The 15,305-nt window shown below is 38.7% G+C and overlaps 1 protein-coding gene across 7 annotated transcripts in view; it reads left to right on the top strand.

Moving 5' to 3' along the window:
• APP (amyloid beta precursor protein) overlaps positions 1 to 15,305 on the top strand; it is a 275,886-nt gene that overhangs the window by 165,805 nt on the left and 94,776 nt on the right. For 2 of the 7 annotated variants that reach the window (XM_082460406.1, XM_082460405.1), the window contains exons 7-8: positions 5,853 to 6,020; positions 8,552 to 8,608. The exons of 2 other annotated variants lie outside the window; for them this stretch is intronic. In XM_082460406.1, coding sequence (XP_082316532.1) covers positions 5,853 to 6,020; positions 8,552 to 8,608 — 225 coding nt within the window. The remainder of the gene's footprint in view (positions 1 to 5,852; positions 6,021 to 8,551; positions 8,609 to 15,305) is intronic. 3 more of the 7 variants (XM_082460407.1, XM_082460408.1, XM_082460409.1) reach the window with 2 other exon arrangements.

The raw sequence follows: 15,305 nt of genomic DNA, 5'->3' as shown, positions 1-15,305 counted from the left end.
CAAATTTGCTTGCCTAATTTTACATGCCTCTATTTAGTAAAATAGGATTAGTAGGTAATAAATATCTGATCACTATTGTTCAATTAGGGGAATTTTCTATTGGACATGTTTTTTTTATTACTGTTTGCTATTATTTGCAAGCACATTATAAATACTCTTACCCATTAAAAGTACATGCATCTATTGTTGCAAAAAATACATTCTTAAAAAATAACTGGTTTTCTAGCATGGTGGAATGATTTAATCTGGCTGAAAAGTGAAGTTGTTATAAAACGGCATTGAGGTCAGCCATTTTCATTATTAACAGATTGAATGATTAGGCAGGTATATCAACATTTATTTGAAATATTAAAGATAAGCATATTTAGTAGGTTTCTATACTTCTGTCATTGTTCCATTTTATTTTACTGTTAATATTAAACAAGTGATTTGTCACAAGACCAAATTATATTTGTCTTCATACATTTGCCCTTTCTACTCTAGTTTAAAACTGCGAGATACGTCATTTTTAACTTAAATGAACCTTAATTGTGTACATACTCTTGTATCATAGGAGGAATTATGCTACTTTTTTTGTTTTTTTAAACAATATCAGAATATATAATTCCTAGGTTTCTATAAGTAACTCTCTAGTTTGATTGGTTTGATTATTCAAGTGGTTACTTTCTCAAAATTTGTAAATTTAAACTTTATGCATTCCATATAATGCACGCTTTTATTTCACATACATTCCTATAGTCTTAGAATAATTGAAATTCAGTTATTTAAATGAAATAATAATAAAAAGCTTTACATTATGAGATTATTCTTTAGTTAGTGCTTTATTTAAAGCTATTACTTGCTACTCTGTTAGCCCTGCTTTTTAAGAAGGCATTATAATAACTGTACTCTTGAAAATGGGGATTTTCTCCTTATCCTAGTTGCCACTTTCACAGCTGTCTTTATGTTGAATTTTTTTTTTAAGTGTAAAATTAGCTTTCTAAATTTGGTTGTCCAAAAAAAATTTTGCTCCAATTTGACATCTATTCAGAGTTAATTTTTTGTGGTTAAGCATCACATTTTGAACAGTGAATTGCATAATCATTTTATATAATGTAGGAAATATTATATATTTTAATAAAATATTAAATATTGTACCAATATTAAATACTATATTTGTATACTACTGATTTTTAGATAATGGAATTTAGTGTTGAAACCAGCACAAATCTCAGCAAGGACCTACCTTAAAAGATATAAAATGCTTAATGCTTTTTTTTTTAAGCACATGAACACTTTCATACTGTTGTGTGTACACTAGCATTTCAGTTTATTAAATGGTCTTTATCTTGAAAGGTGAATAGAGCTGTTATAAAAGAAGAGATAAGCCTTCCTTGCCAGAAGAATTCAACTAGGTGAATATTAGGAAACCTATTTGTGATCTTAAAAGTCTAAGAATTAAATATGAATAAGCAAAGATCGTAGTTCCTTAGATGTTTAAGTCTTGCCTGTGTTTCTATCTAACTTGAAACATTCTCTTTGAGAAGTATCCCTACTTCAATTCTGGGCAAATTTTCTCCTTCATTATTATATGTAACATTTACTTTGAATAGAAACAAAGGTGGATTGGAATTCAAAAAATAAAGTTAGCAAATAATTTTTAAATGTTCATCTTTTCATTTATTATTTTAGATTTTGAGAAGAGAATGAAAATGAGAAAAGGAAGCTGCAGTTTTAATTTTCAGATGAATTCTGTTTGAAGTTACAATTATATAAGGTCTAATTTTACATGCTCTACATTTAGTGGATGATTTTGTAAATAATTTTGCACTGGCTGATTATAGTAATGAATATGAAACACGTTTTTCACTGAATTTTTTCAGTGTTTCCGAAAGATTAGGAAGGAAAAGGTTTCTCTATTCAGAAAAATAATAATGTAAACATAAGCATTTAAAATGTCTTGAAAAAATAATAAAATGTCTCGAGATTTCTTTTTCTCTGAATCTAGTCATGGAGGTTTCAAATTATATATTTCAGGCTTAATTCTTTAAAATTGTTTTACTTTGTTAGGATCTTGATTGGATAGATTTCCTGGTAATTTCTCAGTGCTAGAAAGGAATTTAAAGGAATGTTTCTCAAACTGAAATTTGTAGCCCTTCAGGGAAATTACTCTGAAACGATAAATGATTCAGGGAAAGAGACAAGATAGAATTCCAAGGCAAACTGAACTACCAACGTTAACTCCCAACGTTATATGTTGGGAGTTATTTGTTATATAACATTATATGTTTCTTAATGTGAGATTTTTTTCTTTTACATTTTCTGCAGATAATTGTAGATTTACATGCAGTGAAGGAATTAATAGAAAGATATCCTGAATAGTCTTCACCCAGTTTTCCCCATTTATAGCATAGTATCACAGCTATGAACTTGACATTGACCACTTAACACTTCTTCAGCCCAAGTATGTGCTCCTTCTTCTCGCTCTCTTGGGAGAGTCGTTGGCCATCTCCTTTATACTTATTAATACCGTGTGTAAAGGCATTAACATGATACTTCCCCAGTGCTGACCCCATGACTACCCCTCACCCTCTCCCAGACTGATGAAAGGTTCTCTTTTCAATTACATGGACCATGCTTTTGTAAAGAGAAGGGTTAGAGAAAAGGTCAGAGAGATCAAACACTTGTGTGCTCTACAGTAGAGTAGAAATACAGTTATGAGTGAGAGATGAAAAGTGATCCATCCCACTCAAGAATTCCCTCTGAAATCAGCTTTACTGCTCTAGGACGTTGATGTTCTAGTCATTGCCAGAAAGAAAGTGCTAGGAAAGGCGAGGTTGATGGCTGATCAGCAATGCTGATCATTGGAGGGATGACAGTGAGATACCCTTTATCACTTGTCCGTGCTTGCTCTGGTACAGAGCGTCTGGCACACAGTCCTCCGTGTCAGCAGATGAGAGGTTCCAAAGTGACAGGTGCATTCTCACTGCTGTTCTGCTAGGCTCACATGTGTCTGTTGCTCCATATATTATATATTTGACATTGGATTATCATATGCTATCATACCAACTCCTGACCACGTTATCTCGAATATCCTCTCGTATGTGAGTACCGTGGGATTGATTCTTATTCCCCACTATGTCCACACACACCAAAGTCATGAAAGTATTTGGGCCCATTTAAAGTCAGGAGTGCCAACAAGCCATGATAATGTCAGGGAGAACCAACAAAATGCTCCAAATGGAGATTATTTGCCTTTAGGGGCTGATGAGTCAAGGGTCTTATAACTGGAAACTCCAGCAAGAATTGTAGGCTCCTCAGGTAGTTTATTTCTTTTATTTGCTTAGTTGACATATAAATGAATTTTGAGTCCTGAATGCTTTTTCTTCTTGACTGGGGCTCTACCAATTAGCTGTAACAGAGGGTTTCATAGCCATTTAGAATGAGGCAGAAGAAAAACAAAAATGAATGAAATAAAAATGAATGTTTCACCCGTAGTATAAGAAAATGACAATATATTGTAATATCACCTGGGTTCTAGACCCGGAAGTTTTGCTTTCGTGAAAAGTAAGAAATCGTATTAGGTCACATACAAGGGCAAATATGTATCATGGATTAACTCCTTTGAGATCCCATTACTTAACTTGCACCCACCCGAAATTCTACCAGTTTTATTTAGTACATTGGATGTAGCATAAAGACGTTTTCTGCCCCTGCACAGCTGTGATGTATAAATGGACCTGTGGCAGGCAAGTATCAGAAGATACGTATTTGGTGCTGTAAGAGGTATAAAACGTGAGGAGCAGCATGAATTGTTGAGACACAGTGAGGTTTGTTGCCCACACTCCTGTGACTTAGGGTTGTGTTTCTGTGCCTCTCTTTGTAGCAGAAGCCACTTGCAACTTAAGTCTGACTTCAACCACAGTGTAGGCACAGAAGACACGGTTGCCTGGCAGTCTTTATGGAATCGGTACAAGGATGAGTATCATTATGTGTTAGAAACAGGAAAGCACATCACATGAACATGTACAGATTGGTGAGGGAGGTATAGAAAAGGAGGGTAAAGCCAACCTGTACATGTTTCTTACAACAGAGAGAGAGAGAAAGAGAGAAGATAACATCCAGGAGTGGAGACATCTGATAGCTGTGGTTTGCAGGGACCCCACATGTGGGCACGCATGGTTTCTAGCTCTGCAGCCCAGAAGCTGCTTTGTCAGTAACTCAGAGGTGATCAGACCCCCCTACACACACACCAAAACTAACTTAATCCTTTGTAAGTTAGAATACTAGTCGTTTAATCTGGGGAATAAATCAAATTACCAGCTGGATGGGATACTGTGTCAACAGTTTGGCAGATTTTTATCATACAGGAAAATTCCATAAAGAAAACTAACTAGAAACACATCGTGGCTTGGCAAGCATGGACTTTGAAAGTAACTATCAAATGAGATGACCAGAATGATGGGTGATGTTGAGCTTGATGCTCTTGGAGCCACTTGTTTCCATCCTAAAACTATCCAAAGAGAGCCAGAGTCATCTTAGACCTCTATTACACAGGACACTTCTGCAGAGAGCTTGACACTCGCCTTCTGGGCTCAGGGCTGACTGTCCCTCCCTACTCTGTTGACATCATCATGATGGCAGCAGCTTCTGGTTTTGCCATCGCCTCTTTACCTTGAGTGGAAAGAACAATGAGTGGTATGTGTAGAGAAAAGCAAAACAGTAGTTCCTTTTACGTCAACATTGTGGATCTTTGTCTTTGAGTGAGTGATTGATGAGACTCTTCCTAGAGCAGTCTGTTGAATATTCCTAATGGGAAGCTCTGAGTTATGCATGGATTTTTGTCTTTTAGAAGAAGGATGCTTTTCCCTGGCATGTTAGTAAAACTAAGAATAAGCAAGACATCTGAGTGTGCTGAGGTGTCAGAGGGATCTCTATAAGCCTAGCTAGGGTGGGACGCAAACCGAGTAGGAAAATCGTTTTGACTTCTAACAAACATGGAATATACATGGGAGGTAGAGTTCTAATTCTAATTGCAATAACTTTACGAATGGAATCCTACAGGTTGCTACACTTTCAGTCAATCAGGGATTATGAACCTGATTTTGGTGAGGGTGGCAAGGCATGTTGACAGGTAAGCTGTGTTATAATGTAAAACAATGTACGGTATGTATTAACAAATGGGAGTTGTTTGACTGTGTTTTGTTATTTGAACCATTTTTGGCCAAGGGACAGACCAATATTCAAAGAAAAATTTGTCTTTAATTAGAGTTAACGTAATCGACTTGAAGTCGCTTTCACAGGTTTTACGTATGTTTTCACATATAGTCAGTGGACAGACTGGGTCTCTCTGAAAACTGGATCACATTCAGAATATGTACAATTAGTTTATACTTTAAGTCAAGGCAGTCATTTATTCAAGGAAAACAATCAGGTGTTTGTGAGGGGTTAAACTTTTCGCATCATAACCAGACATAATCCTTCTACCTTTAAAGTTGCCTTGAAATTATTTTAAAAGAGAAGTTTATTTTTTATAGGGAAGAAATATTTTGATGTGCGCACATCTTCAGGCATTTAATATTAATCTGAAAGCACCGAAAAGGTCTGTTCACCTCTAGCTGGAATCCTTTTATTACTACTGAGAGCTACACTCATTAAACCAGACGAGCATGCACTGCTTTGTTTCAGAAGTAATTCTAAAGCCCTGGTAGATAATTAAATTCCTCAGTAAATGTCTGGCAGATGCTGCTGGATAGACCCAGCCCAATTACCACCGGGAGGCGTAACGCGTTAAGAATAGCGAACATGTGTACATGAACAGCCAGCCGTACCTTTTCACGCTAAATGCGGTTCCCCACATCTCCTCTGGTTAGAGGTGTGCTCTGAACAAGCCGAGACGGGGCCATGCCGAGCAGTGATCTCCCGCTGGTACTTTGATGTGACCGAAGGGAAGTGCGCCCCGTTCTTTTACGGCGGATGTGGCGGCAACCGAAACAACTTTGACACAGAGGAGTACTGCATGGCCGTGTGTGGCAGCGTCAGTAAGTGGACCTTCCTCCAGCCTGGCCACCTTTTTTCATCCTTCTCGCCACTGACCCTGCTCTTTGTAACAGACTGGTTTTCCTGGTTCTCGGGAATGGGTCTGTTGCTACCACTAACCACGTTTCTGTCAATGTCTCTAATTGCCGGGCATCTCCTCCGGGGCGTTCAGTCGTGAGCACACATCTCCGTCGCTCTCTAATAAAGCATGGCCGTGGATGTGTTCCTGTGCTAGCTGTGGTGCAACCGTCTTGGAGTCTCGAGGGACTTTTGAGGGCTTCTCTTTAAGCCAAGCTGGAGTTGCTGTTTTGTCTTCTCAGCTGTTTCTGCAAATGTATACTTACGTGTTTGTCCGTGTACCTCTGTGTTCGGGCCTCTGCATGTGCACTCCACGTGCAAATAAGGGTTACCACCGGAAGCCTGGCTGATGACGCTTCCGTGCCACTGGCAAAACGTACTGCCGTGATGAGTATCATTTCATAACACGTGACGTTTATCGGGGTGGCGAGGGAATGGGCTTGAGCTGAGCACCTGCACTTCAGATGCCAGAGGATAGAAATGCCCCGGTGGCACCTGAGCTCACACAGGGACGTTTGCAATGCCAAGTTTTCGTGTCTTATCTTGGAATGGACAGAAGAAAACTCCTCACTTAGCGTTAGAAGCCTTCAGTGACTAAGGCTCAGGGAATATAATTTTCCAAGCCTTTTTCTCTTGCACTTTAAGTTTTTCATAACTCAGGGGGAATAAATAAATGAAGTCATGATGACTTAAATGCAAGTTGAAACTATTTCCACAGAGATAGTTCTCCAGAGGTAACACACCAAACAGTTGGGACCTCTGTTCTTCTTAACAGCCTTTCACATTAAATCCCCTATCTATCTATCTATCTATCTGTCTATCTATCTGTCTGTGTGTCTATCTATCTATCTATCTATCTGCCTGTCTATCTATCTACCTGCCTACCTATGTATCTATCTATCTATTCCACTAGAAGGAAGTGTGATCTACTCAAGGAATAGTTACTCAACTTGATAAATTAAAGGTTAAACTCAATAATTACGCGTTTCTCTTTTTGAGAGACTCCTGCCTTTTTCCCGTTGTTCTGGTGAGAGTGACAGCAACCATTTCCTGCCTAGGATTCCCAGGGATTATATAAATTGTTTCCCAGTGTGATCATAAGATTAAGCTAAACAACAAAGGGTCTGCAATATCAACACCTTCTACTGTGAAGCCCAGTATCTAAGTGGAATCTACTGGAAAAGTTCCTGTTGGTCTCTTGGGTGAGAGATGACTCTCCTTCTACCCTGTGTGAGAACAGGTTTAGGAACTGGTAACCCCAAGGGCTTCTTTTCTGGCTCTGACAGGAAGATTGTGGCTTCCAGCTCAAAAGACTCCTTTCTTGAGTTTCAAACAAAAACGTTAATTAGGTCGGGTAACTTGGAGGACAATGGCGGATTCTGTTGCCTGGAGCCTTTAAACAAAGGGCTTTTGTTATAATGATTCTCCCTGGTTTCCCTGCTGGGGGAGATATTCTGGCAGATTTCCAAGTTTTTTCTCCCTTTCCCTGGGGTGGATTTATGTTTTGAAATATAAATATGTACGTGTGGGTATATATACAAATATATACATATATATATTAAGAAAGAGGGTTTTAAAAGTTATTAGCAGTGATGAATTTGCATCAAGAATTAGAAATTATCAGGAATTCCCTGGCGGTCCAGTGGTTAGGCCACAGCGCTTCCACTGCAGGGGGCGCAGGTTCAATCCCTAGTCAGAGAACTAAGATCCTGCATGCCCCGCAGTGCCGCCAAAAAAAAAAAAAATTAAAAATTATCCTCCGCCCCCCCAAAAAATCTCACTATTACCCTCACTGCACATCCTCTCCACTTGATTAGTTTGATTTGACTCAGACTGGGAGCAAGAGCCATGGGCACCACAGGTCTGGAGGTGCTCTGCATGGCACAGCCTTTGCCAAGAAATTTGCAAAACATAGATGTTCCCAGCAAAGGTGTAATGGACAAACAGTCAGTACTTAGTTTCAGGGGAGGTGGGTTATAGAATAACGTATCCAGAGAGCAAACACGGGGGGCTGAAGGCCAGTTAGAAGAGTGGACAGATGTAAGTGGAGAGTAAAAGCTTCAGTCAGTAGCCAGAGCCGACGGCCAGGGCTGCCCTTGGAATGGGTGAAAAGAATAGAGATACCATGAAGACCGGACGGATGGGAATTGGTGATCCCGGCACTAAGGAGGGAGAAGGGAGCAAGAAATCCTTCCACGGGGTACTGGGATGCACTATCAGAGACAGAATATCCACAATCCAAGATGTTTTTGTGGAAAAATATCTCTTGTTTGTGTGTTTACCGTGGTTCCATGCTGGGGCCCAAGCTCAGGATATTTGTTTAGTTTTTGTTTTTAATTCAATGTTTTCATTTTTGTTATTTCCTTTGGTCAGTAGAATCGTGTGAGTGAGTTTCATCCATCATTCCCCTGTTTCCATTTTTGTTTTTAGTTATGTTCTCTTATTTTCTCCATAGTGTCTCAAAGTTTACTCAAGACCACCCAGGAACCTCTTCCCCAAGATCCTGTTAAACGTATGTTGTCATTCCCTCAAGGGAGGGGAGGCAGGGGGGGTACATTGCATGGCTGGATTGTAGCTCCAGCCTCCTCACCTTTGCATGGTTTTGTGTTTCTTGAACACCTGTCTTTTAACAAAATGTTTATTTCCATTGCCTTGCTTGTAATTACGTCTAGTTTTGCCAGATAACTTGCACTGTTGGGCTAAGAGCTTTGACTAAGCTTCTTCTATTTCTGATCAGTTTCCTTTTTATTTCATGTGGTTCTATAAAATATTGTATATACAATGTTACTTTGTGTTTTATTTGGCATCAATATTTTATTTCCTAAAGCTCACAAGATGGCGCGATTTAGCAAAAAGCCTGTGTGTCTAAGTGACTTGTTTCCCAGAAAAATATTTAATAAGCATGCATTGTACTAACTTTATGGACTAATAACATATGCGAAGGCTTCAGTTGGGTGTGTTTCAAGACAGCTGTTATGCTTTAGGAAGTAAACGGCCGCTTTTAGAAGTCAAGACCTCTCCGTCCCCTCCCTGAAGGCACACCAGTGGGACAGAAGTGCCCATCTTCTGATTTCATCATGAAGATGTAGGGAAAGAGCTTCCTATAAAGAAATATCATATCAACCTACCTTATAATGTCTGTGCATTGTGATGATTTCAGTTGGCCTATCAGTCTAGCTTTGTTTAAAAATGTGTTGTCAAACACACAAATACTCATGTTGAAATGTGGATTATATCCCAGAATAGATTCCTCCAGCATTAGGTTAGGGATGATATATGCTATGGATGCTTATGTTTGCTGGGGGAAGAGACACAATTTCGGTTGTAGCTTAGGTATAGTGAAAATTAGCATTTATCTATATCATCCTGGAAAAAAAAAAACCTAGTCTCACAATTGATGAAGCTAACGATCTTTTCTTAAAAAAGATAAACTATAGTTGAAAGTATGGCAAGTGGGCAGACATAGAAGAACTAAGGAGAACTCTAGATTTTATACTGTGGGCTTGATAGTACATTGAGCTGCATGGCGTGTTACATTTTTACGAGGCATTTTTCATAGATCATTTCTTTTTCTCAAGAATATTTTGAGGCCATTTTCCTCATTTCCTTTGTGCATACGAGAAAATGAGGCTTCAAGAGCTTGGTGACTTGTCCCCAGCCAACAAATGTGGCAGGACCAGGTTTGAAACTTAAATGACACGTGTGGCTATGCCCTGCACTCCAAATGGCCAACTATTTGGTTCTGATATTGTTTTCCTGGTTAGAAAAATTACATTTGAGCTTCAGAAGCACATTTTAAGAATGCAGAAAATCATGGGAAGTGGATGACAGATATTAAAAACATTTTTTCCTAAATACCATGAATACAGCGTGTATCAGTAAATTAAATCTTTCCCACCCTTTTACAAAACAGTCATTATTTTTACTTTGTTTCATTTTATATCATTTGTAAGCATATGAAAGAATTGTCTTTTTCTGTTTTTATTAATTACTGGGAATGAACGTCATCATTCGATAAATTTATTTTCGTGAGGTACTGTACTTGTGTCCTCAACTCTTCAAAACAGACATTGACAATCTCTTGTAATTTTCTCTTTCCCAGTAATTTTCTTCATCTACTTGTAGTGTGTGTGGGATCATGACACCTTTCCATTATAGGAGGGCGAGGGTGATTTTTGGCAGCTGTATTTTCTTGTCTTCCTACAGAGACTGTTCAATCACAGAAAGTGAAGGGTTTTGCAACGCTAGTCCAAACAGACTAGAGAAAGCATATAATTTCTAGTTATTTATAGCCTGTGCAGCTATGCTCTCTTATTTATAGCAAAGCTGTACATTTGAATTGAAAAAGTCATAGTCATCTGGAGGTCAAATGCAGATAGCAGACTGGCGTGGGAGAAAATGAGCCAAACTGAGAAAGGTGAGCAAGCCCGTTTGATGAGACAGCTGGGGCTTGCCCTTGGCTGCTTCACCAACCTAGGGCTAATCGGAGGACATCTTTTTTCATAAAGGTGGGTGGTCTTCTAGGTTTCTCAGTCTGAGTTGCTTTTGGTGAAATAATAAGTGTGAAATGAGCTAGACGAAGCTCTTCAGTTAAACTGATAATAAGATTGCTTGAAAAAAAAAAAAGATTGCTTGTGTGGAGAAAATGTGTGATGGTCTACATTATAAATACAATAATTTTCCTCTCAAGACTTCTTATTATAATTAGGCATTTCTAGATTTTAAATCTTTGTCATAAAAACCGATTTTGAGCATTGCAATTTTAAGGGACACTTGATTTTTTTGGTTTTGTTATCATAGGTAAGAATCTAAACTACAGGTAGAGAGGGTAGAGACATGAGGCTAAGAGCTTTCATTTTACTCATGAATTTATGGATTTGAGTCCTTTAAAAAAATCCCTTTCCCATTTGGAATTAAAAATCTTATGAAACTTGAGTTGCTTCTGATATGAATTTTGTGTCTGCCCATTTGGGTTAGGATGATACAAAGGTTTCACATTCACTTGGCCCAGTGCAGTGTTTGTGAACAATAAAATTACTACAGAAATATTTATTGATAAGTTTATGTTTCAAACGTAAACATCATGAGAGTATGATCTTTTTTTCCCCTAGTGTTCTTCCCATCAGATTGCATCTCCAAAGGCAAACGGATGCTTTTAATCTCAAAGAGCATCATGCCAATTTCAAGTCAGCCAACTGCACCAAGGGGTCTGGCCAAAGAGAGTGACCAATGACTTTGACCCCTTTACCTGCAGTGAGTTGTGGCACTGTGAATAACGTACTGTGTGTCGTTTGAATGGAATATGCCACCTTAGTCCCAGAGTTGCAGTGTCCTGTCATAATACCAAGGCCATCTAGTCTTTGGGCAGACTTGAACCATTGTTCTTAACTATACTTGTTCTTCTGATTGTGAAAGAGCAAATATTAGTTCCCGTTAGCACATTCTCTGATACTAATAGAACTCATATTTTTATGAAACTGCCAAGCATTATTAAAAACAATTAAAAGACACAGTGGTGCATTAAATTACATGTCACATCAGTGCCAATACAATCTGTTGCATTGACAAGTATGAGAAGCCTCATCTTTTGTATCCAGAAATTGTCAGGATAAAAAGAATGGTTTTTTTTTCCACCAAGCTACCATAGTGAAAAACCCTAAGATTGAAAAGAATTGATTTGCTCAGCAAACCAGCATTTAACAAAAAAGAAAAAAAGTTCATTTACTAAGAACAGTAAAAACTGCTCATTATGTATGTGCTCTGTTCTTTAGCTACAATATTTCCAAAGAAGAGTAACTAGATAGTTAAATAAAAGAGTCGGCAAAAATTTTCTGTAAAAGACCAAAGAGTCAATATTTTAGGTTCCACAGCCCAAATGGTCTCTGTTATAAGTACTCAACTCGTCAGTTGTAGTGTGAAAGCAGCCTCAGACAATAGGTAAATGAATAGATACAGCTGTGTTCCAATAAAACATTATTTACCAAAAGAGACCAGCAGTCCAACCCCTGGTTTAATAAAGCTATTACTTTTGAGCCTGGGACATGCTGGTACTAAGCTAGGTATTTCAAGGGACACCAGCAAACTAAACCAGATACCCTACTTTCAATAGCTTGACAGTTTTATCAATGTGATGAGACTCAAGTATGTGCTGGAATTAAATAACAGTATAAACTAAAATGCACAAGTGGAGGGAAACATGGCTGTGGAAGTCTGGAGTAGAATGAAATTGGTTTTATCCTTAAGACCTCCACAGAGGTTAACAGTTCCATGTGGCTTTTACGGCTACAGATTCTATGAAAGTGGACAATACTGAAGATTTTGACTTTTTGAACTCATCTGTTGAGCATCAAGTGACGGTGGCAGGTCATCCTTTTATGATCCACCATTAATGAAATAGAGCATAGCTCTGACAAATTGACAAAAAACAATAACTGAAGGTTAAGACATCCTAGATGCCAGTGGTTGTCGCTATGGCCTCACATATGGTTTTTAGATTCAGATTTGAAGTTGCTCTTACATTTTGGTGCATTGTGCTAAATAGGATATAGACATTAATAAAAAAGAACACCAGCATTGATTCGTTCATGCTCATTTCACATATTTGACAAAATTCCCACATCAGTACATGTCCATAAGACATTAAAAAGAAATGTAGCATGACTAGAGTAAACGCAGCATAGATTACATTCTTATTACCTTATGTCCACACGATGCATTGATAGTCTGCCAACTATGACTGCACTGACTATAAAATAAGTGTGTTACCAGGGCATGTCAGGGGAAAGTGCCTTTGTTCTTTTTTTTGTAGAGTCTGGTACCACATGTAAGGATCACAGACTATTTTCACATTATAAATGTCTCATCTAACTGGGACTTGATAAATACTTGAGTTTAGAATGCATTAGGGATCTTAGTTATTTTGCAATTAGAGAAATGGAGAGACTTTTTTCCTCTTTGTTAAAGTTGGGGTGTCAGTCTATAAGCTCTGCCGTGTGGAGAGATGAAATTTTCGCATCAAATCTTCCTTTACAGGTTTGTATTTCCTATATATAAATTATCCTCATTGCCACCCATCATATAAATCACAGCCATTTCATGTGACAGCATTGCTAGCTCTGTATAAAATAGGATTTTCAATGATGAGGCAATGACTGTCTGGGTCTTAATTTACTTTTATCTTCTGTTGTCAATGCTATAGAGATAAATTGCCTTTTTGCTGATGAAAGGAGACCAACCAAATTTTCTTGTTAGACTCTAACATTAGTATATTGACTACATGCCATTCATGGCCTCTGTTTAGAGAGGTAGTCATAGTTGTTACCGTTTGAAGACGCGGTTATTTCTCTTTTTGCATCCTGAGCCCGTTACAACCTTAAAATTATATGTCACCCTAGAGATTGAGGAAACAAACGGATATCAAAATGATAGCGGCAATTTTTCACCATGTCCCTACTTTTGACGCCCCGTTCTTGCTGTCTTTAATATGAATAGGAAAGGGGCACTATGCAGTGATTACAGAACCAGAACTAAAATGAGCATTTGGTGCATTTGCAGTTAAATTTGATCGTGTCCCTGATACGGAAGTTCTCCATCTGTGCCAAAAAAGTGCTCTCTACCACATTCTAAGACCATAGCCGTCTTTACCTTATTTGATGTAACGCCCCTTACAATTATTAAATTTTCTGGGGGAAACACAGGAATGAAAAGGTTTCATTGGCACCATGTCGCCAATGATGGTGGTATATTTTGTGGCAGGAACATTGGGTGCAGCTCGGGTTCGCTAACAAATTGAAAGCAAATCTGCTCCCCTCTCCCACCATCCTCACCCCACAAAAAATAGAGCTCTGCCTGACACTAAGAGAGGAGATTAGAGTGTGAAGTGGAAATGTTGTGACAGGCATTGATGCATCATTATCAAAACGGAAATGAACCTTCACCAACATGTGAAAACAATGTCTCCCTTAGTATCTGGTTACCCTATGGTTTAGGAAACAGCATTTTGGGGTGAGAAAAAAAAGTAAATCTGTGCTCTTTCTCATGTCTCTTTGTGTGGGTATTGGGGGGTACCTTCCATGAGACTCCCTTACCAACTTCCTGCTACTTTTCCAAGCCATCCTCATCTTCATCTTTTACTCTTAAAAGGTCACCTTCTGCTTTGTCGCTTAGCAGACAGAACAATCCTTTTAAAACACATCACATCACATTTTTCTCTCCTCAAAACGACCCACATGGGCTCCTCAAGAGTCCTTACCATGGCTTCAAGGCCCTTCGTGATCTGTCCCCATTTCCTGTCTGCCTGTCTCACTACTCTCTCCCTTGCTTCCTCTGCTCTGGTCACACAGACCTTGCTCATCTTGGAATTTTCTAGTTTCCAGACATACTCACTTCCAAAGGCCTTTGTGCTAGTTTCTTCATCTGCCTGTTCTTCCAGCAGGTAACTGGGAAGTAAGGCTTCAGTTCAGCTCTTTGTCTAAACGTCACCTTCTCAATTAGACCGAGCCTGGCCACCTACTTACTGCTGCAGTGTCCCCCCTCCTTCCCCGGCACTCTTGTTTCTTCTTAACCCTGCTCTTTCTTTCTTTTTCTCCATAATACAAATCACATTCTAACAATGTGATTTATTGTTGTCTTGTGTGTGTGTGTGTGTGTGTGTGTGTGTGTGCTGTTCATTTCTCTCACTAGAATATAATTCCACCAGGACAAGGGTCTTTGTTTCACTCATTGGTTTCTGCCGTATACCTCACAGGTACTAGGGGCTGTAATATCTGTTGATTTGGTGAAAGGAGGAATAAAGAAACGAACAAGCACACTCGAGGCATCAGAGTCTACATCCAAGCTGCTATGCAGCTCCTCAGATACCTCTGACCTCCCAGGATTGCAAAAGAGACAAAAGAGAGGAGGCTTATATCAAAAGCATTAGTCATCCAGTTCACACTGAGGCAGTAACGTGCTATGAATTGGAACTGCGTTTCTGTTGCGTGTTTTCATTTGGTATTACATTAGACACCCATTCTCAGTATTAAAAGGTCTATGTCTTACTATATTCTATAAGGCTGTTATGAGACTAGACTAAGAAAATCAATATGAAGGTCATTTAAAAGTTAAAAGCCCATGCACGTGATGGTGAGAGCGCTGCTAATTATTTGCCAGCTGTAGAGGTCGAAACATAGAGCTGCAGATGTTTAAGCCTGGTTTTCTGCGGAAGGGTG

This window comes from Balaenoptera physalus, assembly GCF_965194825.1.
Source record: "Balaenoptera physalus genome assembly, chromosome: 4".
Lineage (NCBI taxonomy): Eukaryota > Metazoa > Chordata > Mammalia > Artiodactyla > Balaenopteridae > Balaenoptera > Balaenoptera physalus.
Note: the sequence above shows the minus strand (reverse complement) of the source record. Positions and strands in the feature narration are given on the sequence as shown.